The 16,582-nt window shown below is 41.7% G+C and overlaps 2 protein-coding genes across 4 annotated transcripts in view; one reads left to right on the top strand and one right to left on the bottom strand.

Moving 5' to 3' along the window:
* LOC132887819 (uncharacterized) overlaps window positions 1-2,326 on the bottom strand; it is a 37,893-nt gene extending 35,567 nt beyond the window's left edge. For all 3 annotated transcript variants that reach the window (XM_060923478.1, XM_060923480.1, XM_060923481.1), the window contains exon 1: window positions 1,723-2,326. In XM_060923478.1, the coding sequence (XP_060779461.1) occupies window positions 1,723-1,945 (223 nt within the window). In that variant the 5' untranslated portion in view covers window positions 1,946-2,326. The remainder of the gene's footprint in view (window positions 1-1,722) is intronic.
* A 282-nt stretch (window positions 2,327-2,608) lies between these two features.
* ints4 (integrator complex subunit 4) overlaps window positions 2,609-16,582 on the top strand; it is an 82,191-nt gene continuing 68,217 nt past the window's right edge. The window contains exons 1-3 of the mRNA XM_060923475.1: window positions 2,609-2,761; window positions 6,329-6,526; window positions 6,728-6,845. Coding sequence (XP_060779458.1) covers window positions 2,708-2,761; window positions 6,329-6,526; window positions 6,728-6,845 — 370 coding nt within the window. The 5' untranslated portion in view covers window positions 2,609-2,707. The remainder of the gene's footprint in view (window positions 2,762-6,328; window positions 6,527-6,727; window positions 6,846-16,582) is intronic.

Here is a 16,582-nt window from a genome sequence, read left to right as displayed (position 1 = left end):
ATCCCCTTCTGAAATAAAAATCTCAAATCATCCCCCTTATAAAACAGCCATCCCCCCATCACATCCCTTGTGCCATTTTACCAATTAATGTGGAAATTAGCCTACTATTATTATTTTTTTTAAAGATATTTTTTTGGGCTTTTTGCACGTTTATTGGATAGGACAGTGCAGAGACAGGAAATGAGCGGGAGAGAGAGAGACGGGAAGGGATCGGGAAATGACCTCGGGCCGGAATCGAACCCGGGTCGCCCGCATTCATGGTATGGCGCCTTAACCACCTGAGCCACGACGCCCCCAGCCTACTATTATTTTAACAAATTTCAACCATTTCAACATTAGAAGCTTTGCGCAGTGATAGCCTACATGTAGCCGGATAAAAAAGAAGCATATTTATTTATTTATTTATTTATTCGGTTGCACCTCTCATTCACACCTATACGGAGGTTTCAGTCACTGAAAACAGCTACTTTCGCAAACTCTGGGCAGAGTGGAGATTTCTGAAAACTCCATCTTCAGACACTCGTGTAAATCGGGAAAACGAAGCAACAGTGGGCGAGAGGGCGCGCGCGCGAATATAATGAGGCATAGGTGTGACTCTTTGACCGAATGCCAATTATCCCGGTTCTTCATGAAATCGCACGCGCAAATTCATTAGGTTAACTTTCAAATAACTATTCTTGTGCACTTGTGACACCGGAGCCACTTTCCTGAATTTTGAGCTTTGGAGTATTCGCTGCTTTATCTATTTAATCAATGAATTTATTTGTCACATACATTAAATTACTAATGTAAAACATTAGTAGCCTATTTAAGCAATAGCTGTTTTCTCCACCGTTTTCCGACCTTTTGTGCTTCGTGAATGAGACACTTCATTACACTCCACTGACCGACTTCCAATTCCGGACTTTTTTGAAAATGTAAAATATAGGCTTACGAGATGTTTTTTGGGACTTAATTCGCGTTGGTCCTTCACTATTAATTTTTGAGACTGACGAGGCACTAAATACTGTGGAATTATTTTCTCCTTACTATGAAGTTTGGCATCTTTAAACAAGTGTCGGGAAATCTTGCAGCCCGACTCTGCAGCCTCCAATGTTTAAGCGAACTGCTGAAACCATAATGTTTAAAGATTAAATCGTAGGCTAATCAAACCAAAGAAAAACACAGCCTTTCCAGGACGTTGTCTGCCGAAGCCTGTTTAACCTACAAAAGGCTTAATAGCATAGATCTTGTTGCGGCTTCAACTTTTTCACCTGATCACCTTTCAGTAGGCAAATATCTATTACTACTACTACAAAAGGCCTAGTATTAGTAGTAGACTAGTTGCCTAGTAGTAGGACAGCCAAATAGTTTCATCAGTGGCCCACGCCGAGCCTCCCTGGGACTAGACAGTAGCGGAGGCTGTATTTATTTATGCCTATCTAGCGCAACAACTTATTCCTTTACATATACTCAAACATAACACAAGAAAGGGTTCAACAACAGGCAATCACAGCAGCTTGGTGAAGTTCTAAATCACATCGGTGTCAGACCCTTTTTTTTCTTCCTCGGATCTGCATCAATCTCATTATTGACCTTTAGCACTCCCAGTTGACGGAAATCCGTCGTAGCGACGGAAAACTTCAATCCACGTATATAACATAAATGTGATAAAATTTAAGGATGTTTTTATTCAGTAAACATTTAAAAAATGTTCTACAACACTCTAACCTAGTGACTTACCAGTAACAAAATGGTCTGAACATATTCTGTACTGTTGTAGATTTGAAGTATTCAGATCCGCTCTGCATAAAGCAGCTAAATACTCTCTCTGTCTCCTGGCAGAAAGCTCCTTGGTTTGCTCCCCTTGTGTCTCAATCACAGCTGGTATTCTGTAGAAAGACTTCTTTTCACCTTTCCCATCAGCTTTGTTAGAACACCCTAACACAGCACAAAAGTTTACCATTGTAGGTTGTTTGATGAACCAAGTGCATGAAATTCTAACGAAAACACCCTAGTCATTAGACACACTAAATGTGTCAGTGGCTGGCTGTAATAAACGCAGGCAAGGGACAAAACCATCAATCAGAGTCAGTTTCTCAACATATCGCTTCCTTTCAGCAGGCTTCAGGGTTTTGAAATAATCTGCCATATCCACAGATCATGCACAGACTTATCCATTATATCCACAGTTTTTTGCCAAGTCTCACACAGGTTTCTTTCAAGTCTACTGTTGGGCCAATAAATCATAAATAAAACAGCTCAGATTTGTTTAAGTCGTTTGCCACTCCACTTTATTCTCGTGGGTTCACATACCGCTGCCGTTATTTCCCCCTAATCACGAGTTTGTTGGTCTTCCAATATGGCACAGGGCTTGTTTACTTCCGGTTTCGGGTGACGTCAGTGCAAGAGAAGGGTCAACTCATGGGTTAACGACACATCACAAGATAAAATGGATTTGTATTGAATGATGGATAGTTGTGTCTTTTTACAGTTTCTTGTTTATATGCTGTGGGTAAAAAATTGTGATTTTGCTTCAAGTTGTCACTTAGGGGATTTTTTTTTGAATATTTAAAAGGATGAATTTCAACGGAATTATAATGTAAACACTTCCGCTTTTAAACATTTGGCGGCGACACCAGCGTGGAATAAATAGTGAGGGAAGGAGCGCTACGGCAAGTAATATGGGACAAATGTGTTTAGTTTCAGTTAGTTGTTCGTTGTGAAAATGGCTGCTCATCTGAAAAAGCGGGTTTATGAGGAATTTTCTAAAGTTGTTCAGGTAAAACACTTGAGTGGGAAAAATAAGGAACTATCTATCTAGCTATCCATCTGTAAAATGGAATCTGTGATTAACGAGCGAGTCAACTCTGTCACAGGAACCATAGCTATATGGCTAAGCTAACAGTGGGTGATTTAGCGAAGTGAATAAGTTTATTGTCATTAGGTCAGTTTTCTCCTGTTTATGTTGGTCATTGAAAGTTTTGTTGCGAGGGATGGCAAACAGAAAGTATTGCTTTTGTTATAGCTCATGTATATAGAGCTCATGTTTTGTTATAGCTTTTGTTATAGCTCATGTACATAGAGCTTACACACAGATAGTATTGTACTGTATGTTAAATTTATAATATGAACTTGTTTTCATATGAACTTTTATGGTCCCTGGAACTGAATGGGGTTAATCCATACCTCAATAACTCAAACAAGTAGGCTTGAAAATAAATTTAGCTTGAGATTAACAAGTTTATATTTTTAATAACAAGAAAAATGTACTTTATGGGCACGTAACACCTTAAGGACCACTGTGTCTTTATAGCTTTTAAATACTCTGTACAAGAATTTTGATGAATTTTCCTGTGTACTATATTCATGAACGTGTCAGTTTAAATCGTTCAAGTTATTCTTCCGTTAACCTCCGTTAAATACTAACCCCATTTCCAGAAAAGTTGGGATATTTTCCAAAATGCAATTAAAAACAAAAATCTGTGACTTGTTCATTCACGTGAACCTTTTATTTAACTGACAGAAGTACAAAGAAAAGATTTTCAGTCGTTTGACTAACCAACTTAATTGTGTTCTGTACCGTAAATATAAATAAAGTTAGAATGTGATGCCTGCAACATGCTTAAAGTTGGGACAGAGGCAAAATAAGACTGACAAGTTTATGGGATATTCAAGTAACCCCATTTTGGAAGATTCTACAATAAGCTGGTTAATTGGTAACATGATTGGGTATAAAAGGAGCAGCACCAAAGGCTCAGTCTTTGCAAGCAAGGATGGGTCGTGGTTCACTCCTTTGTGCCAAAATTCGTGAGAGAATTCATCTCATCTCCTCATCTCTAGCCGTTTTATCCTTCTATAAGGTCGCAGGCAAGCTGGAGCCTATCCCAGCTGACTACGGGCGAAAGGCGGGGTACACCCTGGACAAGTCGCCAGGTCATCACAGGGCTGACACATGGACATAAACAACCATTCACACTTACCTTAACACCTACGGTCAATTTAGAGTCACCAGTTAACCTAACCTGCATGTCTTTGGACTGTGGGGGAAACCGGAGCACCCAGAGGAAACCCACGGGGAGAACATGCAAACTCCACACAGAAAGGCCCTCGTCGGCCACGGGGCTTGAGCCCGGACCTTCTTGCTGTGAGGCGACAGCGCTAACCACTACACCACCGTGCCGCCGCTGTGAGAGAATTGTTAATTCAAAAAGGACATTTCTCAACGCAAGATTTTAGGTCTTTCAAAATCTACAGTACATAATCTTGTGAAAAGATTCAGGGAATTCAGAGACATCTCAGTGCGTAAAGGGTAAGGTAGGAAACCACTGTTGAATGTGCATGACCTTCGAGCCCTCAGGCAGCACTGCTTGAGAAACCGTCATGCTAATGCGACAAATATAGCCACATGGGCTCGGGAGTAATTCGGAAAACTGTTGTCCCTTACACAGTCCACTGCTGCATCCAGGAATGCAATCTGAAACCAGTGTTGTAGTCGAGTTACTTAACCTCGAGTCCGAGTCCAGTGTCTGAGTCAAGTCCAAGTCATTAAAGAAAATTTTGAGTCGAGTCTGAGAACAAGACTCCAAACACACCATTTGACGGTGGCTGCTGCTGCCTTTATGTGAAACCGTCTCTGCAACTGTGTTGGACTAACGTTACTGCTTGACTATCCCATTTTAGTTAATAGGCTACAGATAAAAAGCTTGTTTGTTGCTCAGCAAGCCAAACAAGCCCTATCAACAGGGCAAATTACATGAGAAAGGGTTAACACTAGCCAGTTCATCGGTCAGCAAGCAAGCCCTGCTGTCAACAAGGCAAAGAACACAGCGTGTCACTTACTCCTCTGGGTGGAGTCTTGCCAAATGATAATTGAAGTTTGAGGTTGTCGCCGTCATCTCCTCGATAGTTCTTCTACATATGGAACACGTAGCAGTGCATTTTTGTCCTACTGCACGAGAAGTCTGTCTGCTTTGCTTCTACAATCCTGGGGCAGTCTGTCTAGGCATTTTAGTGCCATTAACGTTAGTTTGTTCCTGAACATGACACATGAACAGGTGAATGTGCATTCTCTTGCACAAAATTAGTATAAAAATGAATGTAGATATAAATATGCCAAATTATGTTATGTTACAAAAAATAAAGAATAAATCGGAGTCCTCGTCTCCAATTTACGAGTTCGAATGCAGTTAAAGCCTGAGTCCAAGTCTGAGTCATCAGTGCTCAAGTCCAAGTCAAGTCACAAGTCCTTAAAATTAGGGCTCAAGTCGGACTTGAGTCCGAGTCCTAAACTCGAGTACTACAAGCCTGCCTGAAACTGTATGACACAAAGAGCTTCCAGAAACGCCACCGATTTCTCTGGGCCTGAAGCCTGAGTTCACACTCAGCGGTTGGGATGAGAATCGGCACCTCCAAGTCCGAGGCCATGGTTCTCGACCGGAAAAGGGTGGCTTGCCCTCTTCAGGTTGGTGGAGAAATCCTGCCTCAAGTGGAGGAGTTTAAGTATCTCGGGAGCTTGTTCACAAGTGAGGGAAGGATGGAGCGTGAGATCAACAGGCAGATCAGTGCAGCCTCCGCAGTGATGCGGTCGCTTTACCGGTCCGTCGTGGTGAAGAAGGAGCTGAGCCAAAAGGTGAAGCTCTCGATTTACCGGTCAATCTACGTTCCGACTCTCACCTATGGTCATGAGCTTTGGGTAATGACCGAAAGAACAAGATCGCGGATACAAGCGGCCGAAATGAGTTTCCTTCGCAGGGTGGTTGGGCGCTCCCTTAGAGATAGGGTGAGAAGCACAGTTACTCGGGAGGAGCTCAGAGTAGAGCCGCTGCTCCTCCACATCGAGAGGAATCAGCTGAGGTGGCTCAGGCATCTCTTTCGGATGCCTCCTGGACGCCTCCCTGGGGAGGTGTTCCAGGCATGTCCCTGGGGAAGACCCAGGACACGCTGGAGGGACTATGTCTCTCGGCTGGCCTGGGAACGCCTCGGTGTTCTTCCCGAGGAGCTGGTTGAGGTGTCTGGGGAGAGGGAAGTTTGGGCTTCCATGCTCAGACTGCTGCCTCCGCGACCCGGCCCCGGATAAGCGGAAGAAAATGAGATGAGAATTAAGTTGGTTAGTAAAATGATTGAAAAGCTTTTCTTTGTACTTTTGTCAGTTAAATAAAGGTTCACATGAATGAACAACTCTCAGATTTTTGTTTTTATTGCATTATGGAAAATATCCCAACTTTTCTGGAAATGGGGTTAGTAGATCAGAGCTTACAATTTATCAATACTGATGCTCTGTATCAGATCAGTGCTTGATTCAATTGTCCATTTTTTTTTTTTTAATTTAAATAATTCCACCTCCCAGCAACAACCACTTGAGGAGCTACCGGTGAAGAAGCTTCGTCTCACTAAGCCGAGTAAATCTGCAGCCCTCCATATTGACCTGTGCAAAGCCACCAGCCCAACAGATGCCCTGCAGTATCTCCTAAACTTTGCTCGTAAGCCAGTGGAAGCAGAAAGCGTTGAGGGTGTAGTGCGGATTCTTTTGGAGCACTATTATAAGGTAAGCATTCGTTTATGAAGGGGACTTTAAAGGGTTAAGGGAAAAGATTGGGGACAGCGTTCTCAAATTTCTGATCAGACGTGTGATGTGTGCCTAATGTCTAATTTGTTGTTTGTTTCATACTGATTAGGTCATTTCAGCTTCTGCAGCATGATCATTGTTAATGTCACACTTGGATTTTTTGAATATGTTGTTTAACAGGAGGTCGATAACTCGGTCAGACTGAAGATTGCCTCACTGCTCGGTTTGCTCTCCAAGACACCTGGTTTCTCCCCTGACTGCATCATTGATGATGTCATTAACACACTCAAGCATGATAGTAAGTCATTTCGGCGATTATCCTGAGTCTGCTTCGTAATTCCAATGTTAGGTAAATGCTTCTTGATGACACAGATTATTGACTGCCTCCACAATTAGGAAATGTTCCATGCTATGTTCATTGTCTACAACAGAATGCATACAGACAGACATATTATAGATGCATTATTATACATGCATATTATAGTCCCCATGAAATCAGAATTGGTATTTGTATGAGTATTAGTGATGTACACTCAATAAGACAATACTAGTGCATCTCAAAACATTAGACTATCTTGAAAAAGTTCATTTTTTCAATAATTTAATTCAAAAAGGTAAACAATTCTATATTTATTATACATAAAGTGAAATATTTCAAGCCTTTTTTTGATGATTATGACTTATAGTTCATGAAAATCAGAAATGCAGTATCTCAAATTATTAGAATATTTCCAAAGATCAATCAAAAAAGGATTTACAATACAGAAATGTTCAACCTCTGAAAATTAATTTATACATTCAATACTTGGTTGGGGCTCCTTTACCACCAATTACTCCATCAGTGCAGCGTGACATGGAGGTCATCAGCTTGTGGCACTGTTGAGGTGTTCTTGAAGCCCAGGTTGCTTTGATAGTGGTCTTCAGCTCATCTGTATTTTTGGGGCAGGTGTTTCTCATCTTTCTCTTGACAATACCCCATAGATTCTCTATGGGCTTCAGGCTGGCCAATCATGCATAAAAATATCATGGTCGGAAAACCATTTGGTAGTAGTTTGGGCACTGTGGGCAGGTGCCCAGTCCTGCTAGAAAAGGAAATCAGCATCTCCATAAAGCTTGTCAGCAGATGGAAGCATGAAGTGCTCTAAAATCTCCTGGTAGAGGGCTGCATTGACTTTGGACTTGATAAAACATGGTGGACCAACACCAGCAAAAGACATGTCACCCCAAATCATCACAGACTGCAGAAACTTCACACTGGACTTCAAACACCTTGGATTCTGTGCCTCTCCACTCTTCCTCCAGACTCTAGAACCTTGATTTCCAAATGAAATGCAAAATTAACTTTCATCTGTAAAGAGGAATTTGGACCACTGAGCAACAGTCCAGTTATTTCTCTCCTTAGCCCATGTCAGATGCTCCTGACGTTTTGTCAAGTTCAAGAGTGGCTTAATATTAGGAATGTGACAGTTGTAGCCTCTTTCCTGAAGATGTCTGTGCATCATGGCTCTTGATGCACTGACACCAGCCTCAGTCCACTCCTTGTGAAGCTTTCCCAAGTTCTTGAATCAACTTTTATTGACAATCCTGTCAAGGCTGCGGTCATCCCTGTTACTTGTGCGCCTTTTCCAACCAGCCTTTTCATCAGTGACCTTCTGTGGCTCACCCTCTTTGTGGAGAGTGTCAATGATCGTCTTCTGGACAATTGTCAAGTCAGCAGTCTTCCCCATGATTGTGGTTGTGTGTACTGAACTAGACTGAGAGAGACACAGTATTTATACTATTTTACTCAAACTCGAAATGAAATATTCTAATATTTGAGATACTGGATTTCTGATTTTCATGAGTTATAAGCAATCATCAAAATTAAAACAAAAAAAAGGCTTGAAATCTTTCACTTTACGTGTAATGAATACAGATATACACCGATCAGCCATAACATTATGACCACTGACAGGTGAAGTGAAGAACACTGATTATCTCATTATAGTGGCACCTGTCAAGGGGTGGGATATATTAGGCAGCAAGAGAACAGTCAGTTCTCAAAGTTGATGTGTTGAAAAATGGGCAAGCGTAAGGATCTGAGTGACTTTGACAAGGGCCAAATTGTGATGGCTAGATGACTGGGTCTGAGCATCTCCAAAATGCCACATCTTATGGGGTGTTCCTGGTATGCAGTGGTTAGTACCTGCCAAAAGTGGTCCAAGGAAGGACAACTGGTGAACCAGCGACAGGGTTATGGGTGTCGAAGGCACATTGACTTGCATGGGACACCAAGGCTAGGTCCAATCCCACAGAAGATTGGAGCACCAGCTGTAGCACCAATTGCTGAAAAAGTGAATGCTAAAACAGAAAGGTGGAATCAGGGTTGTATAAAATAACAAAAACAAAGACGAATTTCCTCCAGGATCAATAAAGTTTGTTTTATGTTAATGTGATGATAATTGTCTTGTTATAGTTGTGAAGCTTTCTGCATTCTCCTTCCAAACAAGTGTGTTCAAAAATAGTTGGAGTTTCTATACTTGTAGTTGTAAGTAAATTCTATCTCTCCGGCACCAATAACCATGCCGCAGTTAAAGTCACCTGTATCTGCATGATTGTATGCATTTTTCTACTGCTGCATGATCAACTGGATAACTGCATAAATGTGCTCAGAAGAACCTTGCATTGATTTCCATTGACACTTCTTTCAGGAACAAGTGAACTCAGAGTGAACCCATGCCTGATAAAACAAAATGTCCCTACATCATAACAGAGCCACCTTTTCCCCCTTTAATTATCCCCTGCATATATAGACAGGGAGCAGGAGTTAAATCTCTCCTGCCTCTCTCAGTAAAAAAAATTCTGGCTCCTTGCCACATTCCACACTAATGACTATGAAGCTTCAGTGATCAGGCCACTTTCGTTTAAGAACAGAAACACTGTTTGCTGTTGGTGAAAGCTTTCAATGCACAAGCTCCGGTTACAACCTGTGGGGTGTTTCAGATGTTTTCTTTCTGTGGTCACACGGGTTTCCTCCTAAAAACATGTTCTGGATGTGTGTGTGTGTGTGTGTGTGTGTGTGTGTGTGCGCGTGCGCACTTCTGATGTTTCAGGGATAGGCTCAGGAACCTACTAAATGTTTGCATCCAATGAATGACGCTGATTAGTTTTGTGGAGAGGTTAGACCTTGTAGTCAGAGGCTTTTTCGACTTTAGCGTGCAAGTTCCCAACCCTGGTTCTGGGGAAGCATTTCCACTGCTTTAGTACACATGCTTTGACTAATCACCTAATTAAGTCAAGTCAAGTTTATTTTTATAGCGCTTTTAAAGTGCTGATGACACGTTTTTGACATCTTTGGCGATGTTTTATAACATAAAAAGTAATTCCTGATGATCCATATATTAATTCACGAAGGCGCCTATTTTACAAGTTATGATTAAAAAACGCGGCTATTTGGGCAAATTTGACGGGGCTGCAGGACCCAGGAGACGAAAGAGGAGGAGGAGCTATATGACGTCAGTGAAAGAACCTTCCTCCTAACTTACCAGTTTGTTGTTGATGCGGCAGGTGTTCAGTTTATCATAGTATTTTTATTATACATTTATATATATATATATATATATATATATATATATATATATATATATATATGTGTATATGTATATATATGTATATGTGTGTATATGTATGTATGTATGTATGTGTGCTCCAAAATTTGCTCCAAAACCCAGAAGGATGGGGTAAGTTTATTCAAGTTTCCCAGAGATCCCGAGCTGCATGCGAAGTGGGTGAAGCAAGTCAGGCGCACTTGTGACAAGTGGGAGCCCTCACCAACATCCGTCCTGTGCTCTGAACACTTCGATTTGGATTGTTTTGACACCCTTCCCAGCTTAAAGGAATCTCTTGGGTGTTCAGTTCAGCACAAACGTGTGTTGCTGCCATCAGCAGTGCCTACAGTATTCCGGAGGGGGTCTACTAGTAGCTATGCCAGATCCAGCAGTCGCCTGGGACAAGGCGACTCCTCCAAAGACCGTCCTCCTGTCAGAACATGTGTTGAGAAACGACATAAGATAAAGGTACGTAGAGCTATAGAGTGCTCCGACATGATGCTAAAAATAGTAACCATGCGGTCTGTGCGGCCAACTTGGAAGTGACTCGCTCCAGATCGCTCATAGAGTACACATCATAGAGTACACATTCATGATAATCATAAATGTAATCATAAAGTCGGCGTGATATCAGTCATGTATTTGCTTGTGAAAGCTTGCGGCTTTCATGTAACTGCCGCCTAGCAACGAGAGGCAAAGGGTAAAGAGGGTAGGCTATCATAGATTCAATTCGGAAGAGATCAATACATGATTGCTTAAAAATTAGGTATTTTAACAATTTGCATCTGTTTTGTGATTATCGTGACACTTGTGTGTTATATAGAACTGTATGTCTTATCAGCACATCGAGGATCTTCCACCGGAGGCTTTAGCAACACTACACTTTACCCTTTGCCATGCGTTGTTAGGGAACGGTAGCAAGTACCCCGATGACCGACTTCAAGAATATGTAGAAAAAATTTAGAAATTATACTTTCCAAAAGTCATTTGAGCTTAGTGTATTGCATTTCCATTTATATTGTAGGTTCTTGCTGATGTTTTTGCGGAGTATGACGCAGCTGCTGAATCAGAAGCTGCAGAGTTTGTATGTACTAGTTGTGAACATTCACATTATTATCAATCTCATTTTATTTAAAATCAGGTAAAATCATGCCATCATGATCACTGCTTAAAGTACCAGTATTTGGTTGTTGAAGAGCTAGCACTAGAAAGTTCACCGGCGTTTTCATGCGCCATTTCCATTGAGTAGAACAGCCAGTGAACCGCAGCGTGTTCTTCCGCTGACGTCACAACATGGCCGCGAGCCACGGACCCAGTTTTCTTGCGCTGTGCAATTAAAAGTTGGATATTCGCGTAACAACAGCTTCTTTTCACGTAATTATAACAGAAATCTAACATGTTTGCCATGTTGTATAGTTTATTTAAGAAATTGCATAGAGTCATGTTCGTGTCATCAGCACTTTAACAATAGACATTGTTGCAAAGCAGCTTTACAGAATTTTAATGACTTTAAATATGAGCTAATTTTATCTCTAATCTATCCCCAATGAGCAAGCCTGTGGTGAGGAAAAACTCCCTCAGACAACATGAGGAAGAAACCTCAAGAGGAACCAGACTCAAAAGGGAATCCATCCTCATTTGGGTGATAACAGATAACAGATAACCAGGGCTTTGAACCGGTTCAAGGAACGAAAACGAAAACCGGGAACTTTTTCTATTTCACATGGAACAGAAACGAAACCAGAAACTTTATTATTTTTTATGTTCCGGAACAGAAACGCTTATTAAAAATAATGGTAACCGGTTAATACCGGTTTTTATTTCGTTCCTCAAAGTTTCCGTAGCCTACAAATAAAAAAGCCATTCTTCTCCTGCGCAAGTTTCTATGACCCGCTGGGGTTCACTTCCTGTGTGACGTTCGCTGACTGAATGGAGAGAGCGGGAGGGTGGACTCCACGTGATAATAAGTGAATAAGTGTACTGAGTGTCTGAGCAAAGAAGAGCCTGAACGTTGCAACCTCCCTATTGGCTGTCTGTAAAAATGTATCAGTTGTTGCCCTTCCCACGGGAATCATCGCGGGCTCAAGAGACGAGACCTGACGAGTTAGTTCGTTGGTAGCAGAACAAAATGTCTGGACACAAATCGGGTTTTCAGAAAAGGAAAGAAAATAAACGGAGGGTCGAAAATACAAAAAAGGAGGCAGAAAATGCAAAACGAGTTTTAAGGTAGGACAAATGGTTACTTTTCTGAGGCAGCCCGCCGTGGCTGCCTGCAGGCTTATTTATTATAGCCCATTTAGTTAAAATAGTTGATATAAAATGTTTATAGTTATGTGATGGTTGTCCTGATTTAGACTGCTGTTTTTTTTTTGGGGGGGGGGTTGCGCGATGTTGTACCCGGGTCCAGATTAGGGCAGAACCGGCCCTGGCTACATTTCAGGTGTAGTTTGTTTTATGTATGTATGTACTTGCATAGATGTGTACTTGGTCTTCCAATATGGCGCCTAACAAAATCTCGCGGCGCGGTGACGTCATGCGGTAGCCCTCTATAGGGCCTGACTAGCCTTTGGTAACACACTAAACGAATTATCTTTCATTTTTGGCACTTTTTCTGTTTGTGTAGATGGGAAGACATACTGAGAATCCAAATCGCCAACATTTGAAATAATAATTGTTTTGAATATTTCTTGTCTTATTTAATGAAGGTTGTAATAGAATTAGCCTACATTTGGCTTAAGCCGGATGAGACAGAGACATAATTTTATAGCCATTTGTTAAACAGCTGACAGGGAACGTAATTAACCGTTCTGGGAACGAAATTTTTTGTTCTAACCGGTTCGGGAACGTCTATTTAATGGTGGAACCCCAAACCGGAAACGTTAAAATTCCATTTCTGTTCGGAACGAACCAATAGGAAAAAAATTCTGGTTCAAAGCCCTGATTATAACATTAACAGTTTTAACATGAAGTCTGTTTTGTTGATGGAACATGAAACTGTTCATTGATGGAAACTTGAGTGCAGAACAACTTGAGTGCAAAAGTTGTTCATGACAACTGCAGTCCTCAGCCACAAAAGCATTACTGTGAGTGTCCAGAGCATCTTCCAAATGTGAAAGTCCATTTGGGGCCGTCCTCCACAGGAGCAATGTGATGAGACTCCAACCAGACGTAGGGCATCAGGATGGCTCAGGCAGGTCCGAGGAGCAGAAAAGGTCAGCATTTTGGTCTCAGGATTGACATGTAACTCAGAGGGACAGACAGCGTGGAGGGGAGAAAGTGCAAGTAGTTAGGTATGCCCAATGTCACCTGATGAGTAGGAACAGTATACATTTTACGCGGAGTGCAAGCAGGGACTCTGGCAAAACTAACTATGACAGCATAACTAAAAGGGGAGAGCCAGAAGGTAACACGGGCATGAGGGCACCTTCATGAAGCAGCCAGCCACTACACCGTCAACAAACTCGAGTGAGCAAGTGAGTGGGGGACTGACAGCATCCAGTTTACTAAAACACTCAATGTCTGAGGGCCCTCCAGATCTACTCCTTTACCTCAAACGCTATTAACAAAAGGCTTGACTAAACAGATATGTTTTCAGCCTAGACTTAAAGCAGATACGGGCTTAAAGAAGATACGCAAAACCTTTTTATTTTTAAATAAATTTCTGAGTGGATAGTATCTCCATCCTTGACTCTTGTATGCTGCATAAATGGGAATAAAAAAATATATTTTTGAGAATTAAAATCGACCGCAAAGTTGGTATTCCCGCTGAGCTAGCCAGCCCTGAGTGCATGACGTCATAGCGGTAACCAGTTTTAAGGCCGAGGCCTTTGACAGCTATAGACTAAAGTCATATAAATAAAAATTTATGGTGCAAGTAAGAAATACCGTTACTGACTTGCTCAACTAAGACTGATTTAACTTCATTGATTGTGGGTTGACTCTCGTTAAAACAGGTGTTATAACTTATGCAACATACATGTACATGCATGCATTTTCAATGATAAAACATAAAAGGCTAATTAAATAATCAGATGAATTGAGACAATCCCATTCTGAAGCAAACTAAATAATCTTATACTGGTAACTTAAACGCACAATACAAGTTACATGTATTAATCTAAATGCAGGTAAACAACTTTTTTTTTTTTAATCCAAATGAGAGTCGACGCTTACCTGTCTGTGCTCTCGCTTTTTGAAGGCTGATCCTGTGGCCGATTGTTTTTGAAACAAATCTGATTTTCAGTTGTTTGTTCAGTTCTCCATTCATTCAATTCTTCCACAAAAGGGAGAGATGGCAGCAATATTCAGTGCAGAAATAAGATGGCTGCTCCACTCAGTCTCCATTTTCTCCATACTGAGTACTCCACCATTACTGCTCGGCTTAGGCTATTACTAAAACACAGGTTGGAACGGGATGTGCCCGGTTTAAGCAACAACCACGGGGAGGTCACTGCCCGAGCGATATGTCCCGTTCCGTCCCAGAGTTTTACCAACAACCCTCGGCTCACTCCGGGAGGACTGGTGCAACTGAACTCGCTTTCCTTTAAAAAAAAAAAAAATGAATACTTTCCTTTTCTTGTTTTCTTTTTCTTTAATTGTTGGTACTGCACCCTCTTTCAATACAGGCTTATAGCCAACGCTCCTCAACAGATCAGCTGTCTCGTATGAGTCTTCAGCAAAATGTGCAGAGTAGAGGAGAGACCACTTCATATGTTCCCGTGAACTTATTGCAAAACGCATCCAGATCTTTGCAGTTTGAACATTCTTGGGTATGAATGCAACATAAATCCACCTTCTGTCGTGTTACTGCACCAGCCAGCAACACATTTACGTGGCATGGTGATAAATTAGCTCAAAATGGAGGATCGGAGTTGCAGTCAGCTCTGTGTTTTTTAGTATAGTGGAAATGGTGATGAGACCGATAGAGTTCCTGCTGTGATGTTACGGACATCAAGGTAACGTTCACTCAGACCGCTACCTATATGAATCACTTTAATCATAAAAATTACTATATTAGATTTATTGTTAACCCTTAAAACTATTCCTATGCCATTCTTGAGGTCTCGGGGCATTTATAAACGAAAGTGAGGCCATGGCTCTGCGCATCTCCTTGAAAGGTCAATAGTAGTATTTTATAAACAATACGACATTTGATTGGGAGCCAATACAGTGTGGATATGACCGGGGTGATGGTCATATTTTCTAGTTCTAGTAAGGACTCTTGCTGCTGCATTTTGAATTAATTAGAGCTTGTTTATGCACTTATTGCAACATCCAGACAGTAAGGCATTTCAGTAATCCAACCTGGAGGTAACAAAAGCATGAACTAGTTTTTCTGTGTCGTGTAGGGACATTAATTTCTTATCTTGGCAAGCTATCCGGGTAATGTTATCGATCATCATCTTCTTTTGTCTGCTCCTGATTAGGGGTCGGCAAAGCGGATCTTTCGTTTCCATTGCTCCGTTTTCCGCATCCTTCTCTACCACACCTGCCACTTTCATGTCCTCTCTCACCGCATCCATGCTTCTCCTCTTTGGCCTTCCTCGTTTTCATGTGCCTGGCAGCTCCATCCTCAACATTCTCCTTCCAACATGCTCTGCATATCTTCTCAGGATGTGCCCATACCATCTCAGTCTCAGCTCTCTTAGCTTAATTCCCAAGCTCTCCACATGTGCTTTCCCTCTGATGTGCTCATTCCTTATCCTGTCCAACCTTGTCACTCCCATCGTAAACTTTAACATCCTCAACTCCCCAACTTTGCCTCCTGTCTCTTCATTAAGGGTACTGTCTCCAGTCCATACATCATAGCTGGTCTCACTACTGTCTTATACATCTTACCTTTCACTTTTGCTGGGACATTCCTATCACAAATGACTCCCGAAATCCTTCTCCAACTGCTCCACCCTGCCTGCACTCACTTTCTCACCTCACTATCCCCCATTTTCCTGCACAGTTGACCCCAGGTACTTGAATTCACCAACTTTCTTTACATCTACTCCTTGCATCTTCACTACACTCTCATCCCCATTCTCATTGATGCACATGTATTCTGTTTTGCTACTGCTCACCTTCATTCCTCTTTGTTCCAATGCATACCTCCATCTCTCCAAATCCCACTCAACCTCCTTTCTACTTTCACCATATATCACAATATCATCCGCAAACATCATGTTCCATGGTGACTCTTACCTCACTTCGTCCGTCAAGCTATCCATCACTATGGCAAACAAAAGGACTCAAAGCAGATCCTTGATGAAGTCCCACCTTCACCTTGAACCATTCAGTCGTTCCACCTGCACACCTCACTGCTGATTCTCTGTTCTCATACATGTCTTGCACCCTTCTAATATACTTCTCATTCATGCCACACTTTCTCATACAATACCATAACTCCTCTCTTGGCACTCTATTGTATGCCTTCTGCAGGTCTACAAACACACAATGTAGC

The sequence above is a fragment of the Neoarius graeffei genome, chromosome 6 (genome assembly GCF_027579695.1).
Source record: "Neoarius graeffei isolate fNeoGra1 chromosome 6, fNeoGra1.pri, whole genome shotgun sequence".
NCBI lineage: Eukaryota > Metazoa > Chordata > Actinopteri > Siluriformes > Ariidae > Neoarius > Neoarius graeffei.
This window is presented reverse-complemented; position numbering and strand designations above follow the sequence as displayed.